Source organism: Tripterygium wilfordii, chromosome 17 (genome assembly GCF_013401445.1).
Source record: "Tripterygium wilfordii isolate XIE 37 chromosome 17, ASM1340144v1, whole genome shotgun sequence".
In the NCBI taxonomy this organism is placed as follows: domain Eukaryota; kingdom Viridiplantae; phylum Streptophyta; class Magnoliopsida; order Celastrales; family Celastraceae; genus Tripterygium; species Tripterygium wilfordii.
In genome coordinates, this window is record NC_052248.1 from 4,566,552 (window position 1) to 4,583,930 (window position 17,379).

A 17,379-nucleotide genomic window follows, 5' to 3' on the forward strand; every position below is an offset into this window, starting at 1 on the left:
TTGTTTGGTACGCACGACCTCACCGCAAGTGCAATTTTGGCCTTTGGCATACTAGCACAGTAAGGCAGAATCGATGCCACATGGATTTCACAAAGAAGCAACTTCTCCTCCAACCGCATCGCCACTTTATATTACGAAGCGTTGTTTCTCCGTCTTTCGTAAATGACAACAATTTTTTTATCAGCGAATGCCATATAACTACTCCATTGACAAATGTTGGACACATAAATCCAACTAAAATTCTATTTTCCATATAAGTGTCTCTTTTAAAAATTAATAATTACATAATATCAAATTTACCATTCTTCTTCAATAGAAATAGATCTAAGAAATGCCTAGATCTAAGACATCTATCCTCCATCTCCACTAGTGCCACCGCCCGCCTTCATCTCCACCACTGCCACCGTCGCGCCACAGCCAACGTCACACATCCATCACAGATAAACCTCCATCATCATATTCTTCATTTTCTTATGCTTATTCCTCTTCTTCTTATTTTTATTATTCTTCATCTTCTTCATCTTCTCAAATCTGATATGTAATATGAGATCTGAGATCATAATATGCGAGTTGAGCTATGATGTCTCAGTCATCTTTCTCTGTAACAACAACATGACACGAAAAAGCTGTCTTTGAACTGTCACATTTATAATTGATCAAAATGGTGTGTGGGGGTCACTTAGTGGGCTAGGTGGACTAATTGAGTATCTTAGTAGACTAGGTAGACTAGGTCAACATGGGTGTGTACTTAGTGGCGTGGACTAATTGAGTCTCTTAGTAGACTAGGTAGACTAGGTCAACATGGGTGTCTACTTAGTGGCTTGAAATAGACTTTTTTTATTGAGTATCTTACTCACCTGGGGGTTTCTTTCTTCTTTTTTTTTTGCAGAGGGCCCATACATCAACTCATATAAGGGTTAGTGGAAATTTTGTTGGGTCATTGGGGTGTCATGCCTCAATGCCCATAGTGTACGTCTATCTCTGGTCTTTTGTTATGTTTTTTACTTTTACTTAGATGACTTAAAATTTTCTATTTCAGATGTATTAAATAGAATAAAGCAAAAGAATTATCAATTTAAAACGAACAACATTGGAATCCGTCAAAAATTGAGAGAAACCTCTCTAAGGTTTTAATATATTTTATAAAAGTATAAGATAATTAAAAAGGTTACAACATGGTCTTTATATAGACTCATAAACTTGATCTCCAAGTAAATAACTTAACACCTAAAAAAACATAATAAACAAGTAAACTTAAAAATTTAATCACCAAGTAAACTAGATGAGCTCCTAACCTACAGGCTTCACACCAGATGGGCCTTCTCGACCTTGTAGGCTTCACACTAGATGGGCTTTCTCAATATTGTAGGCTTCAAACTAGATGGGCCTCTTGACTTTTGAAACAAACATCCATAACTTTTCAAACTCTTTAACACAAACATCATAGTAGGCAAATAATGTACTTATTTGGTAATGGTGACTAAATAGGGATTTGGCGAAAGATTAAGGATGTCAAGACATCTTTGGTCAACTCAATTGATGTCCCGAAACCATCACCATGCTGGTAGAGACATTGGCAAAGCTTTGGCATTTCGAAACACATTTTCACCATTGATGGTGGGAGATCACTTCTGGTTCTCTCTGTATTCAACATCTTCCATGCATGCCTTATCAACCCCCTTATCCCATCACATGCTTCCTTTTGTGACACACCTTTTTCAACCATATAACACTTGACAGAACTTTCCATCTCCCCTGTCTCGCTCTCACGCTTCGCAAACAACAAAATTACACCATTATTTAGTGATCAATAAAGAATTTAGACTAATTTGTTTGTACCTGGAACGTAGCCAAATCGTTATTGAGTCGACAAATGACGGACGACCAGTAGAGTAGCGATCTTCCAAGCAGGGGGAGTGAGTTATTAGTTATGGAGGATCTTGATTCTTTCTGCTGCGCGTGCGCGAAGTTTAAGCTTCCAAGAATGGCTATTGAAATCGAAGAATTTTTCAAATAATTGTCCAGGCTTGGTGTATGAACATTGTAGTACCATTGTGCTTCTACAAAAACTGATCTGTAAAATTTTGTGCACTGCATTCACAATACGTTTATTACTGTTCTGGATCAATATCTTACAAAGTGTATAATGAACATATATGATAGACATTAATATCATAATTACCGCTTCTCTAAGACATGGCAAAACATCGATGCCTCGATCGATCAGAGCATCATAGGACAACTCGTTAATCATATTGTACATTGCAAAATAGCATATCTTCATGTAATCCGGAAGGAACTCCATGGCCGTCAAATCCCATCTGAAAATTCAATCGACAAACTGATAATGTGAGGCGTTAACAGTACTCAAGTAATTAGATGACATGACATCAATTGAGTTCTTTTGAACAATCTTACCGCTTAACAGCAGCGTCAAAGAGTTTGAGATCATCTAGTGATCCGTAATAGTCATGTATGTCATCGATGGTATTAACGATGTTTATAAACTTGGTAGCTGCTATCCTAGATTTGGAGGACTGGGGCTCAAAAGTAATCCCAATCGCCACAAAATAGCTCTGTATCAATCGATCTCTTGTAAAACTTCGATTCCGTTTGAATCCCAAGTTTTCCCACCACCTGATGAATCAAGGTGTCAAAATTGATAGCTTCATATATAATTATTAACTTAACTATATTAGATACCTGGATAGCTCCTTTAGCTTCTCTTGATACGTAGCTTGGACTATATTGAAATCTAATTTGGCTAGCTCAAGCAAAGTGATAGCTTCATATATAATTATTAACTTAACTATATTAGATACCTGGATAGCTCCTTTAGCTCCTCTTGATACGTAGCTTGGACTATATTGAAATCTAATTTGGCTAGCTCAATCAAAGTGAAGCTCTTTGTGTGTTTGTCTTGGCATCCTCCAATGCAGGGGAATTTGCAGCGACTGCTTCATTTGTTCTGCGACATCGCTATTTGTAGTCTCTAATCCCAGTAAGGCTTTTTTCAAGTTGTTGACACTAAACTCTCTGGCTTCATCTAAAATAACTTCTCCGTCGAATCCCAAAAATGAAGCTTCATACAAACTCAATAGTCCCATCACATCTCTGCTAAAATTGTCCATGAATTTCCCTTCTCTGCTCATGAACTTGCCAAAAACATCTGCTTCGTGCGAAATTAATTAGCATAAATTAACAAGATGAAGAATAAATTACAATGTATCATAACAAAGTAATCACCTGAGCTAACCGGGAAATTATGGTCTCGTAGGACACGAAATCGCAATGCAGTTGTGTGGAGATCCTGATCATCAGGAGAGTATGGGTGAATACAATTCTTAAGCGTGTCGTTGATTTCTTCTTGAAAATGGTAAGCGATTCCTAATCGCTGCATCGAGTCAACATGATTCAAGAGGACACAAGGATCGGAGGTAGAGGAAAGCAACCTCTTGGCATCTTGCCTCAACGTCTCCAGTTGGGTTCCATGTGATTGATACTGCAACAAATACATATAAACATAACGTTAATGAAGGCCACAAGGTTATCTTTATCGATATATATAGTTAAATGAATGTGGTAAGTATTATCAGTACACTGTAGGGAGTGTTCAAGGAGTGGATTAGCTCGGGACTCCAAATAGCAGGACGGAAGTCGGTGGAGGGCCGTTGATTCATTTGCACCAAATTGGAGTTGATTGATGGATTGAGAAGAGGTGCTAGAGAGCTAGAGAGAATAAGACATATAAAAGAGATGTTCTCACCAACTACACAAGGTGTATTCATATATAGACAGCAAAGCAACGGTCATAAATACATTGGATAGAGAGTACAATGATAGGTACACGTGTAATGTGAAATTGTTGGGGACATGGTGCAACAACGGTCATCAACATACTTGAGTTTTATATTTAAAAAATGAGCCAATTCTTTGATAAAATAATATTCAAATTAGGTCGATCGGTTCTTATGAATACAATGGGCTCGTACGGTTTCATTCCAATTGAATCATCTCACTTAATTAGGGCTTGGACTGAGTCGATTTTATCGACCAATCGATCTATTATCGGTCGATCAATAATCAACCATCAACCGACCCATGTATAGATGGGTCGATTGATGATTTTTAAAATACATTAAAGTTGGTTGGTTGATAAGAATTACTCAATTAGTATAAAATATAAATGTATAATAGTATTAATTTAATACAAAAGTTAATATGTTATCGTTATTTAATTATTTACTATTTAGTTTTTAATTATGTATAATTGTTATTGTTATAAAACTTATCCAGTCCCTCTCTCAGCCGGCCCTAGCTCCTCAACAGATAATCGTCAATCAAGATAGTGCGGGAGGCCTGTCAACCCATGCTGTGATAGTGCTCGGCATGATAAGAAGCAAATGTGCACCATAGCCAAGCGGCTTCTCTTTGGGCTTGGAAGGGGCCCAGCCATAGTTGAGATATACAAAGCCAACTCTGGTCATCTTTGTAACTTTGTTGGCTGGTGCTCTCTGAATTCTCAGAGAGCGAAAGATGGGTTTTGTTAATCTAAACTGAATTTTTTTTAAAACAAATTCACACCCTATACACATCAACAATGTTGTCCACTTTAGGTTATTCGGTTTCTATGAATACATTAGTCATGCACAGCTTTATTCCTCCTTAGGACAATTACTATAGGACAAAACCCATGGGTCAAAGCCCAACTCACTTGGGTTAGAAAAATGCCTTGTTGGTGCAATGAGGGAGGACTTGGTTCTTATTAAGTGTAAGTGTTGGGGTTTTAACACTACTAATTATGACAGAATGAGTGGTCAGGCACTGTATGCTGAATGTTATTGTATTATTGGATGTTTTAGATGCATTTATGCAGGTTCATCTGTTTATGTAGGGATGCATCCTGAAGTAGCCACACTATTGAGCAATTTGATGTAACTTGACGTAGGTTACTCCAATAGTGATTCTACATCAGTTCCAAACAAGTCTAAGTATTCCAATTCAATGATGATGTGCATCAGAGTGTTTTAAATATTTTGTGACTGAATTTCTATATCATTGTACTAGTTTAGAGTTGTCTACCTTGTTCCTCTTACCAGCCCCTAGAGCATCCCTTTCAAAGGTGCGGCTGTCGAAACTCATATTTAAGCAGCAATCTCCAAACCCTAAACTAGACTTTCTAATTGAAATATCTCAATTGTGTCTCCTTTGGAGTTGGGTTTTGGATTCTCCTTTAAATCTCAGACATCCTTTCATTCAATTACATTCAAAGATGTGTGATCCTTGTGGTTTCTACGTGTGTTGAAGTTGTGTGAAGATCGGTGACATTTTCATTAGCTAGAGATCGAAGTGTTCCTCTCTACCCGATGAAGACAAGTCAATCGAGAAGTGATTGGGGTTTTAGGTGCTATCTCTTGTGTGTGGTTGTAAGTACTTCTAAGGTGTTCATTTGTACGCTTGTTTTTCTTAGTGATGAGATAGGCAGTCATTCATACAACTAATACTTTACCTTACTCTTTGTGAGTAAGGGTTTCTTGTTAAATCATGTCTTCTTTCTTTAGTGTGTTCGATTATCTTTAGCTTAAATTGTTAAGGTTGTGATTAATTTTGCTAGTTGTTATAAAGTATCCTGGTTTAGATTTTTCATCTGAGTAAATTACCAATTTGGTCACCAAAAGATAGCATAATATTCAATTTCATCATTGAATGACATTTGCATCAATTTGGTCACCCAAAGACACCCGACCACACAAGTCACCACCAATAGGTCGGGAGAAAAACAGGTGGCTGCCGGAGAGATGCTTTGGATATCAGACATGGAAAAATGCTTACGTGTACGGAAAAAAAAAATTAAAGGCATAACCATCATCCTCAATTGAAATTCTTATTTTGGTCATTTAAAGATATGACTTGTTCCAAATCAATCACCAAATTTTTAAATTTCTCAACTTGATCATTCACGGGTGAAATTTTTCTCATGTAAGTTACTCGGTCACGAGAAAATTCCACGTGGTTGCCGGAGTGTGAACTCTTTCATTTTGAAACTCCGTTAGCTACCATTTGATTTCTATTTGTAACAACTCTTCATGATAGTAGGATTATGTTACCGCCTGTATTCATATCCCTTATTTCTCTCAACAGTCTCACCATCATCAACAACTGTTTTAATGAATTTAAAAATAAACAAATTTGACCAGTCAATTTTGGTCAACATGAGTCAATTACTTTTGGGCTTGAAGCGTATCAAACCGAGCTTATGTCAGACCGTTGCTGCTAACACATTCTTCACGTAATCCTTGAACCCTTTTTTATTTTTATTTTTTTATCACAGTTCACTTTGTTCCCTTTGGATTTGATACGTCAACACAATGTATTTCTTGAGTTGCTGATCATGGGGCTATTGACATTGTTAATTTGTAGTTCATACTAAAATGTGAAAGTCGTGGCTATTGACATTGTTATTTGTTCCCAACACAGAAAAAACAGTGAGACTTCGTCCTAAGCATAAGATGGTTTCCAAGGCCTTCTAATATTTGTTCCCAACACAGAAAAAACAGTTTTGTCTTCAATAAGCTACTTTTGCTCTTTTTTTTTTGAAACAGAGACTTGGAGAGGGGGTATAATTCGAACCCACAACTTAATGGGTGGATAATCCCTTACATGCAATGTGATTATCGTTCAAACAACGGCTCACTTACTGCTACTTTTGCCTTTTAATATCATGTGTTCTATGCACAAAAATCAGTTTGTCGTTAATCTAAACATTTTCATTACCTTCGCTTCTTGATATCACATCATGTTTTTTCAACTTGATCAATGCAAGAAATGTAGCTGAGTTGAGTTGATTGAGTTGAATGGTACTTTTTTATCATGTTCTTCAAGGTCAGGGTGAGATTGAATTGAATGGTAGATGGTCTTAAAAATGTGAACCATACAACCCCACTACTCTTTTGGATTGTGGACCTCACATGCTCTCAATTTCCAAGTTGGCCAGCTAAGTTTAATATAAGTGTGTTTTATTCTCAAAAAGAAAAAAAATTGTTAGAATCTTTTGATCTATTTGGTCCATTTTGGGATGTTGAAATGTAGATGGACATGTCGCTTATGCATGCATACAAACAATTCAACAGCATTGATTTTATGCAAAATTTATTAGTTTGAACTTTAAATCAATTTAAGATACAATTCGAACCCCTTTTTTTTTAAATGATTTTTACGAAAATGTTAAGAATCTGAGTATTTTTTGTCCTAACTATTTCAACACGTACATGATTCTTATGAAATCGTAGCCCCACATAATCCATATTAAATCGTGCGCATCCATCTCAACAGTTGATATACTTGTGATACGTAAAAAATGTTAAGAATCTGAGTGTTTTTTTCCTAACTATTTCAGCACGTATATGATTTTTATGAAATCGTAACCCCACATAATTCATATTAAATCATATGCGTCCATCTCAGTATTTAATATATTTATGATAAAAAATAATGGAATCTGTAAAATAATGGTGACCACGGGCACCGCCACAGCCACAGCCACAATCCCAACAAATACATGCGCTGCCTCTATTTGTTTGACAAAAATGAAATGAATGGACCCCAAACACCGTACATTATCACTCCTTCCAACACGTGTAATGAGGAGTGGGATTACGTAGGTTTTTTGGAATATGAGGTGTCTCTTTTTTTTTAATAATAGAAACTTGCATTAAACTAACACTAGTAGAAAATACTACATAGATAGATGAGGATACTCATTTAGAAGCATAACAAGAAAAATGAACTCCTAAATTAAGAATAAAAAAAAGCCCCAAAACAATAGCATATTCCACAAACGGATTAACAAAGAGATAATACCCTTTTTGAGAGGCAGGTAGGAGCCTTGGAGCAGCCGTTGCATTATGAGGGATATCCTTGAAACCTTGCTAAAGAATGGAGCATGTGATGCAGTTTTGATACATATCCTTCACAAGCGTAATCAAAGTTACCATAAGACGGATATCTCTCTCATCAAAAACCACATGACCTGAAGGTAAAACCCTCATATATGTCGGCAAAACCACCAGATTTGTGAGAGTGGTACACCAAAGCATTATTGAATAACGTAAGGAAGAAACTCATAAAGAAATAAGAGAAAAAAGTGGAAATTACAGTGGACGAGAGGAGGAAAAAGGGGATTTCCTTCATCCTCCTCTCAAATGGCGCGAACATGGGTTACAGATAGAGAGATATAGAGGGAGAGGAAGAGAAAGACTAATCTCACTCAATATTGTTTATTACCTTTCACTTGAATATGAGGTGTCTGTTGTTATATGTTATAGTAATTACTTTCATTTTGATTAGGTTTCTATTTAACTAGATTGATATGTGTTGGTCTTAATAGATTAGGTTTTAGTTTTGGTTTCTTCCACTTAACATAAGTGGCTATTGTTTTCCTTTACTTTCAATTTCTTGCTAAAGAAATAGAATTTAGAGGGAGTCAAAATGGTAGTAGGAGATCACGATTAATTGACAGGGGGTTGTAATCTCAATAATAGCATCAGCTAAGAGACGAAGTGATGGACAATAGTCAGCTACTCGGCTCAGCTACCTCCACTTCTTAGTTCTTCCTTCTTTTTTCTCTCTCTCCTAGTCTGCATTTCTTGTTCTGTTTTGAATCTTCTCTCCATTCCTCGCCCTCTACATCCTTTTCAATAAACGAATAATTCCACTTCTTCTTCACTTCCTTTCTCTTTTTTGTTTTTGTCAAGAAACAGCATTAACAACCCCTAGTCGGTCTCATCTTCCCAACTTTCTCTCTAACCTCCTCTCTCTCTCTCTCTGGTTTTTTTTTTATCTGCGCACAGAATCTCTGTAAAGGCAACCCACTAATGAAGGTTTGTTTCCCACTTAGGATCTACTCATTTACGGTACTGGGTTCTCTTTTTTTTTTTGGGATGATGGTTTAGGAATTGAAGGCATGCTACTTGGATATACATTTTTGATTCTTGGTTCGGGCATTTAGTCAAACAGATTATGCGTATGGTAAAGATCTCTTTTTTATCAAGAAAGTGAAAAAGTTTGATCACACTTTTCTTTTGTTTTAGTGCAGTGTCGTTTGCTCCTCTGATTAAAAGATTATTAGAAGATTTTAAGCTTGGTTGCAGCCTTAAAATTTGTTTTTGTTCATTCACCTCTTGCTTCATGTTTTGTCAAAAACAATCAGAAGAAATCAAGTTGGGTTTTCTTGTTTTTTGCTATCTTTAAAATATTGTTCTAATACTAAAAGAGAGAAACAACAAGATATATTCAAATGCGCTGCTTGTATGAAGCCTGATTGTTGAATTTGTTTATGCAGAAGGCTGTCTTAAAATTGGATTTACATGATGACAAAGCCAAGAAAAAGGCTCTCAAGACTGTCTCTACTCTATCTGGTATAACAATTTTGTCTTAATATTGTGTTTGCTTAGATATGGTGATTAAAAAATTCATGTTTTGACTGTTTCCAATTGGATTTTGGGGCCTTTTTTTTTAGGATTAAAGTACCTTTCCTGTTTTCTTTTTCTATTTCTCCTGAAATCAATCCTTGCCAAGCAAAATCTTGTACAGTAGCTGTTAAACTTGACCCAATGAAAGGGAGCCTCTTATTTTTTCCCCATCATTGAAAAATGGATTTGTTTTTCTTAGGTGGGTAAATTTAACGTAGTGATTTTTAATTCTTTGATTTATTTAGGAATCGATTTGATCTCCATGGACATGAAGGAGAAGAAATTGACAGTAATTGGGTCAGTTGATCCAGTGAGTGTAGTTAGCAAGTTGCGCAAGTATTGGCAAACAGAAATAGTCTCAGTAGGACCAGCAAAAGAGCCTGAGAAGAAAGAGGAGGCAAAGAAGGAAGAGGAAGCAAAGAAAGAGGAACCCAAGAAGGAGGAAGCCAAGAAAGAAGAAACAAAAAAGGAAGAACCGAAAAAGGAGGAAGAGAAGAAGAAAGAGCAGCCAGCGGTACCAGATCCTGTTTTGGAACTTGTTAGGGCGTACAGGGCATACAATCCCCACATGACCACTTATTACCATGTCCAGAGTGTGGAGGAGAATCCAATTGCTTGTGTTATTTGTTAAACAGGCAAGCAGGCTGTGATTCACTTGTGTTCTGAATAAGCTCTTATGATCAATGCCTGCAAGTGCGCGTAGGAGGCAACATCCAAGTGGAAGGGGAGCCTGGGAGGTTTTCTTTTTGTTTGGTGATGCCTTATTGATCTGTTTACATATATGTGTTGTTGTGTATGGGTAGTTAAACAATACCGGTGCACAAAGCTCCTGCTTTGGGTGGGGTAAGGGGAAAGACAATTTGTACGTACACTTTATCCTACATAATATGTGGAGTTATTTGATCTCGCTTAATGAAGTTAAGCTTGTTACCTAACTCGCGAATAATCTGTTTTTTTAATGTGTCTAAGTTTTTGTTATACTTGTTACCTAACTCGCGAATAATCTGTTTTTTTAATCATATATTGTCGTATTTTTATTATGTTTGTCTGAGTCTTGTGTGTTAGATCCGGTGTACCAAAAAATTTGTTTTCCGAGACTAAGAAAATAGACTTGGTAACAATGTTAACACAATAAATATACACGAATCGATGATAAAAACTAAGAATGAAAAAAAAAAAGACAAACTAAGTCGAGGTGTTTCACCTCTGAATTTAAAGTGATTGTGATTAATTGCTCTGTCTATGTACTTGCAGTATCAATAATTTCACCTCTTAAGCCTCATTGGTAACACATTAGCAGAAGCACACTAATAACGTAGCAGCAAATTAAGGACCGAATGCCACTCTCTCTTAGACACGAAAAACTAAGAAGGAAGCTTTTAAGAAGCAGAGAAACTAGCCCGGAAAAAGATGAATGAAGGAGCATGAATGCTCAGCAAATGGTGGGCATTCCCAGTCCTACTGAAAATCGGCCATAAAAATTGGGGTAGTTTAACATATATTACAACTTCCCCCTCATAAAAAATTGGGGTAGGTGTCCTTGGGCCCAAGTTCATAAACTCGCTCTTGAGAGTCCATAATAAACTCAACCACAGGTCTACCCCAATTGATGTGTGGGTCCCACACTTAATTGTGTCTAAATTAGGCTCGTTACAAACCAATATCCAACAATCCCCACGTTTATTTTTATGCACTTCACCTGATGATTCTCTTTCTTTTTAAACGATGTGGGATTCATGGTATCTCATCAGACATCAATGCATTACAATACAAAATTCCTTTCTTTAACAATTCCTTCACTGAGCCCCACAACCACAAAGCACAATTACATTAGAAATACACATTCGTTTCTTTACAATTCATTCGTTGGGCCCCACAACCACAAATCACAATTAAATAAGTGCTTTGAAAGTTTATCCTTGCAATATTGTGAAACCTATGCTTAATATTATTTTAATATTTGCCTTTTGAGGTACTCACTTTTAGTTTTTGATTACTGTTTTGATGAATGTTTTATATTTTCGTTCTAAATTAGGGGAGTTTTTAATAAATCAAGGTGGCTATTATGTATAATATAATATATTCTTATACTATATATTTAAATATATTAATTTATTATGTATTATAAATCAACGGTTCAACCTTCGTCGTAATAGTTGAATGTTGAAAACCTCGAATCTTCAATCGATATGGTTTGATGCACAGTTCGGTTATGAAAAACTATGACCTTTACTAGGGTAACTTATTACAACCAACACTCGCGAACAACTCTCTCTTAACTCTTATTGCACGAACTCCTACGGTTGGATTTTGATTCCTTCTCTAATATCGTCATTCACATACCAGTAAGGGTCTCTTGTGAGGTGTTGAACATACATTCAAAATACAGATGGTCGGTTTTTTGGTCGATCCTCATTAACATATATTTGACAATAATCGATCGAACAGTCGGTTTGAAAATGATTATAATATTGAGAGAAGCAAAGCAAAATGGAGAAGACGAAATGTCGTATGAGTATGATGGTTTTTTTTTAAGAAGAAAAACACTTCATTAACAAAGAGCTTTGTCAGCAGTTACAAATTGTAAAATAGTAAGAGGACATTCCTCAACAAATAAACCATTCTCAGAAGAAACTTTTCCAAGTTTGGCCAACTCATGTGCCATCATATTGGCCGATCTCCTAGCATGCCTAAAAGTACAAGAAAGAAATCGATGCGAAACTTCTTGGATGTCCGATATCACATTGCCGCAAAGGTGCCTCGAAGGATTCGGTACGTTAAGTTCAGAAATCACTTGCAAAGAATCACTCTCCACAATAATAGTGAAAATTCCAATAGAGAGAGCAAATTCCAGCCCATATAAAATCGCCCCTACTTTTGCGTGAAACGTTCCTAACCCAACTTGCCTGCCAAAGAAACCAGAGCCAAGAACATCACCATGTGAATCTCGGATTACAACCCCAAATCCCACCTTGTTCACCCCAATAGCTGCGTCACAATTACGCTTAAAACTACCCGGATCAGGGGGTTTCCAAGGGTGTTGAGTAACACCAACCGGTGTGGCAATTCTCACAAATTGTTGCGCGAACTCTTCCAAATACATCCCAGCTCTTGTCACCAGCTTAGACGGCACCATACAATGCGCTTCCCATAAGGATTTGTTTCTATTAGACCATAAATTCCAACAACTTAGGGACCACAATTCCAACTCTTTTGAACCAAAAACATCACTTACATGTTGGAACAGTTCAAAAAAACCACCATCATAATCACAAGTCAACCGATCTTCCCACCCCATAATCTGCCAACATCTTCGGGCCATGCAACAATCGACCAATATATGGGAAATAGATTCCTCAGCAGTTCCACAAACCATGCATGAACTAGGTACATTAATACTACGCCTTTGATAATATAATGAGTCCACATCCACTCTTGTCATCCCTAACATGCATTACTTTATCGCAAAGCGAAAATCTTCACTGATCCTTTAGGAGGTAGGAACATTACAAATGAATAATCTAAAAATGATTTATCAACTCGTTTTTCATCCACAATACGGATGTGCAATAAGACTTTTACTCCATTCTTACATTCCACCAAAATCAAAATTTGGGCTTTCATCTAAGAAGAATGTAATCTACCTACAATTGATATAAACCAAAATCTATAACAACATGCACAACACCTAATTATTATTAATATTATAATCATATGAGTCATTGTCTTGGATCAACTGTTCCTAAATTAATTCCATCCGTAAATGCTTAAGCATGCCTTCTAAAAAAATTATTGATAAAATTTTTCGAATACAATTTTTCTTCTTCTCCATTTTATTTTACTTCCCTCTACATATGAAACGCCCCAATGACATGAAAATTATTACTCAATCCGCCATACTTCAAGGCAAACTTGTCTTTAATTTCATCCAATTTTTTTCTAATCCACACTTTGTTGATAAAATGATTCTTTGAAGCCAAAGGCACATGTCATTGTTAAGGCAGCATCCAAGTAGTCCATGACTAGGGCAAAGAAAGCATATTTCCAATCAATGGATGGACAAAGAGATTCATAATTTATTTCCAACTTGGTTAATCCCTCTCAATTCGAGAAAGTTTTAATTTGTTGTAGCATATCGTTGGAATTACATATGTATCCTGAACTTGGAGGATCTAAGGTCTATTTTAAAAATTATTTTATATTGCAATCTAGATTAAGCAATTTCAGTTGATTAAAAATTAAAAAATAACTAGGTGCAATAACTACTCTACAAGTCCTGTATAAGTACAGAAAGACAATATTTGAAGTGATTATTCTTACAACATTTAAATGCAAGAAAAAATAGCTATACATAATTGATATAATACCTGATTAGATCCTTTTTGTGGATATTGATAACTATACTTTTACTAATACAATGAGTCAAATTATGGACATGTATTAAGGGAGGTGGGGGCTAGTTGCACTCCACGTTTTCCCATTTACACCCCAAAACTGGGAAACCCTATTAAAATTTAACATGTTCTGAATACACCCATTTTCATGTTTTTTTAGAAAAAAATCAATGACACCCCAAAAGTAATCTCACTAGGCACCACCTTCTCCCTTTCTATCTCCCTAAAGAGTTCAAGTGCTTCCTTGCCAAAACCATTAACAACTAATGCAACAATAAAGAGTTCAAGTGCTTCCTTGCCAAAACCATTAACAACTAATGCAACAATCAGAGTTGTCCAGAAAACCACATTATTCTCTCCCATTTCATTAAAAACTTATTGTGCCTCTCTAATGCTCTTATACTTGACACAAAGATCTAGCAATGCATTAGACAATAAACTGACCTTAGTGAATCCATTAGGCTCAACATCTTCCAAAGCCATGTCCTTTATAAGAGTCAGAGCCTCCGTGGACCTTCCATTTAGAGTAAACCCATTAATCACAGAATTCCAAGCCACGAGATCTCTTTCAGTCATTAAATCAAACACCTTGTATTCACTATCTACATACCCACAAGCAGAATAAGAATGAACTAATTTGTGAGAGGGTAACGAAGATTGTGGCGTCGATGGTGCTGAAAGAACGATGGTTTGCAGACGCTATGGACGACTAGGATGTTTGGCTCTGTTAACGACAAAAAATCAAGGATAACATGGAATTGGGTGCCCTCGTTGTCAGAGCTCTTTTCGTCGTTAGAGCTCTCCTCATTGCCGAAGATAAGATGTCCTCGTCACCCATCAATGTTGACAGAATGTGGTAATAGGTGAGGTGAGAGACAAAATAGAGAGGGATAGGGAAGAAAAGAGGAGAAGGAGGGAATGTGAAATAAGTTGACGTCTTGGGGTATTTTTGTACTGGTTTTTTTATGTGAAGAGGGGTGCGAATGGAAATCTATGGAGTGCAAATAGTCCCCATCATTAAGAGAACACACTATAATATAACTAAAAAGACTTACTGGTGATGAAGATACTCGAAACAATTACAATTTCTTCCCCTTCTCTAGCCATTTCCGATAGTTCAACCATATTTATAACAAGTCCTCTAGCTGATAATGTCCCAAACCCACGATTAAGTTATTTGCTAAGGGTGGCTCATGAAGAGTAGCCATAAATGGAGCTGCAATTAAGATTTTACAACGTTATGTGTGGGTTAGGCAACAAATAAAGCCAACGAGTTGTAATCAATTGTCGTGGTACTCAAAGTTCACTTGGAAGATGAAACTGAATCTCCACAACATAGCATTACAAAGCCACAAATTTTGTACCATTTTAAAACCATGACTCATGTCATTATCAATGTTGTAAACTTGAAAATGGTAGTTATCAATGCTTTTCGTTTCATTTTGTAGAAACCCCTCCCTCCTAATAATTACCTTATTCTTAGCGTGCTCAACCTCAATTTAACATCTACTAATTAGGGAAATAGTAAGCAGGAGAAAATCATCATTGGCATGAAAAGAGTCGCGAAAACTAATCAAAGGAAGTAGGGAAGCAGCGACCCTAGAACTTTCATAGTAAGTAGGAGGAAAATATAAAAAAATTCCCGTTACTCGGCTTAAAAAATGAAATTGAAGAGGCATGAATGAAAGGATGCAAAAGGAGATGAACAGGAAAAATGAAGAGACTTGAATGAAAAGGAATGAAAAGGAATGAAAAGGTGTATAAAGGAGATAAACATGGCAAGCTCAGAAGAAGGGAAAACCTTCTCTTAGCTTCCATATTTGTACATAGTAAGATTGAACAAACATAAAATAAATTAAATATTTAAACACTTCTACTAATTACAAGATACATCACATGTAACATATTACATTTAGATTCCATTACTTGAAATAACAAATAAAAGAAAAATACATCATATCCCCAAATTAACCTTACTTTATCCCCACTCCATGTGGTATGTGTGTTTATATAATTAATGACCATCTACATACCACATAGAGCGGGGATAAAATGAGGGTCATAAATTGATGATTTGTAACATTGTTATAGATAATAATAGTAGTTGAATACGCTTTCTATATTCAAACAAATCTTCCATGGGCATATTAAAATTTAAGACTAACAAACCGTCTCAACAATTGAGATTATAATCCAAAACGTCGTAATTGTCTCATTTGTCCAACATCTAAATGTATCCAAACTTACGAAAGAAATGACAAAGGAAGAAAATTACCTGCAAACACAACTCTTCAAGATATATTTTTTTGATATCATAATTTTGGAAAGCTTTTAACTTTTGAATAAGATATTTAGAGATAGTGATAATATATTACTGGTGTATATCGCCCCATCAAGTATTTTTCTCCTTTATGATATGGACAACTCCGCAAAATATCCTCCGAATCCCCATTAAATTTGATTTTTGGGACAAAAAATAAAATTTATATAGTGTTGTACTTCATTTACAACGGGTATGTTGTAAAAATTTTATAGCAAATCCCTAGTTTCATATAATTAGAATATTAAGAGGTTCTGCAGTGAAGTTGAATTACAGAGCCTACAGTAAAACATACAGCCATGTGACATGTTAACTGAACTAAGGTTACGTGGGCGCCACAATGGTAAATAATTCACACGGCTCTTATTTAAACCGCATGCCCTGTAGTTGGACTTCTACTGCAGGGCCCTCTAACCGGTAATTAGGAACTAATCCACCACTCCCTCTCGTGTTTTACAAGTTTGATCATACCACTTGACAAGTAACGCTACAGAATATCGAACAAGAATCTCTCTCCAGACAATCGAGTGATTCCAGACCCAAATTTAATAGCATCCTCCGAAACCCCATTGAATTTGAAAGTTTTGCATATGTCCAAGAATGTAGAAAGCTGCGCAGTTGGCTCCTCATGAGGAAGACCGTGAAATACAACAGAATCCATTCTTGGTTAGACCGAAAGTATTTTCAATACTAATCTCTGTTATTCCTAACATTCGGATTCAAATATCGAAAATCCGTTAAGAACGATGGATAATCATATAGCGATTGCATAGGTCATTCACCTATATTCCTAAAGTTCATGCACCCCTATGTCATCTATGGTGAGAAGCAACCCTAGGTATCTCCTTTCGGTCTCAACTTAGACAACCAATCATTTGGATGGTGATCAAGCACCCAAAAGCATTGAACACATCCATAGATAATCAACAAAGAAAGAGATGTCAATAATCACAAATCAAGTTTATAGAATTATCAAAGATGGGGTTCCATTAGGACCCTAGTTAGAGGATTAGTTCCTCATAGCATCCAAATACATAACAACATCAATAATGACAGTCATAGTTACAAGAATAAGAGAGGGAGAAAGAGAAACCCTTGAAAACCACTTCTTCTCCACGCTTTTATGCTACATCCAACAAGTGTTCCAAACCACACATAAACCAATGTAAATAGGTGCATAAATAATGTACATAAT

The 17,379-nt window shown here is 36.2% G+C and overlaps 1 protein-coding gene and 1 pseudogene across 3 annotated transcripts; one reads left to right on the forward strand and one right to left on the reverse strand.

The window, feature by feature from the left end:
• Positions 1 to 1,107: 1,107 nt before the first annotated feature.
• On the reverse strand, positions 1,108 to 3,788 carry LOC119981838 (annotated as a pseudogene).
• Positions 3,789 to 8,459: 4,671 nt separating this feature from the next.
• LOC119982901 (heavy metal-associated isoprenylated plant protein 39-like) lies at positions 8,460 to 10,387 on the forward strand. 3 transcript variants are annotated; one of them, XM_038826498.1, is made up of 3 exons: positions 8,460 to 8,879; positions 9,344 to 9,416; positions 9,716 to 10,387. In XM_038826498.1, exons 1-3 carry the CDS (start codon positions 8,874 to 8,876, stop codon positions 10,099 to 10,101), a joined length of 465 nt encoding a protein of 154 aa, XP_038682426.1. In that variant the 5' UTR covers positions 8,460 to 8,873; the 3' UTR covers positions 10,102 to 10,387. The 3 variants fall into 3 exon arrangements, with proteins under 3 accessions (XP_038682426.1, XP_038682425.1, XP_038682424.1); XM_038826497.1 differs by having other exon boundaries at positions 8,471 to 8,879; positions 9,341 to 9,416; XM_038826496.1 differs by lacking the exon at positions 8,460 to 8,879 and adding an exon at positions 8,937 to 9,027 and having other exon boundaries at positions 9,341 to 9,416.
• The last annotated feature ends 6,992 nt before the right edge of the window (positions 10,388 to 17,379 follow it).

Coding starts and splice junctions, on each gene's coding strand:
- LOC119982901 (XM_038826496.1), top strand. Junction 9,417..9,715: donor GACTGTCTCTACTCTATCTG/GTATAACAATTT, acceptor TGATTTATTTAG/GAATCGATTTGATCTCCATG.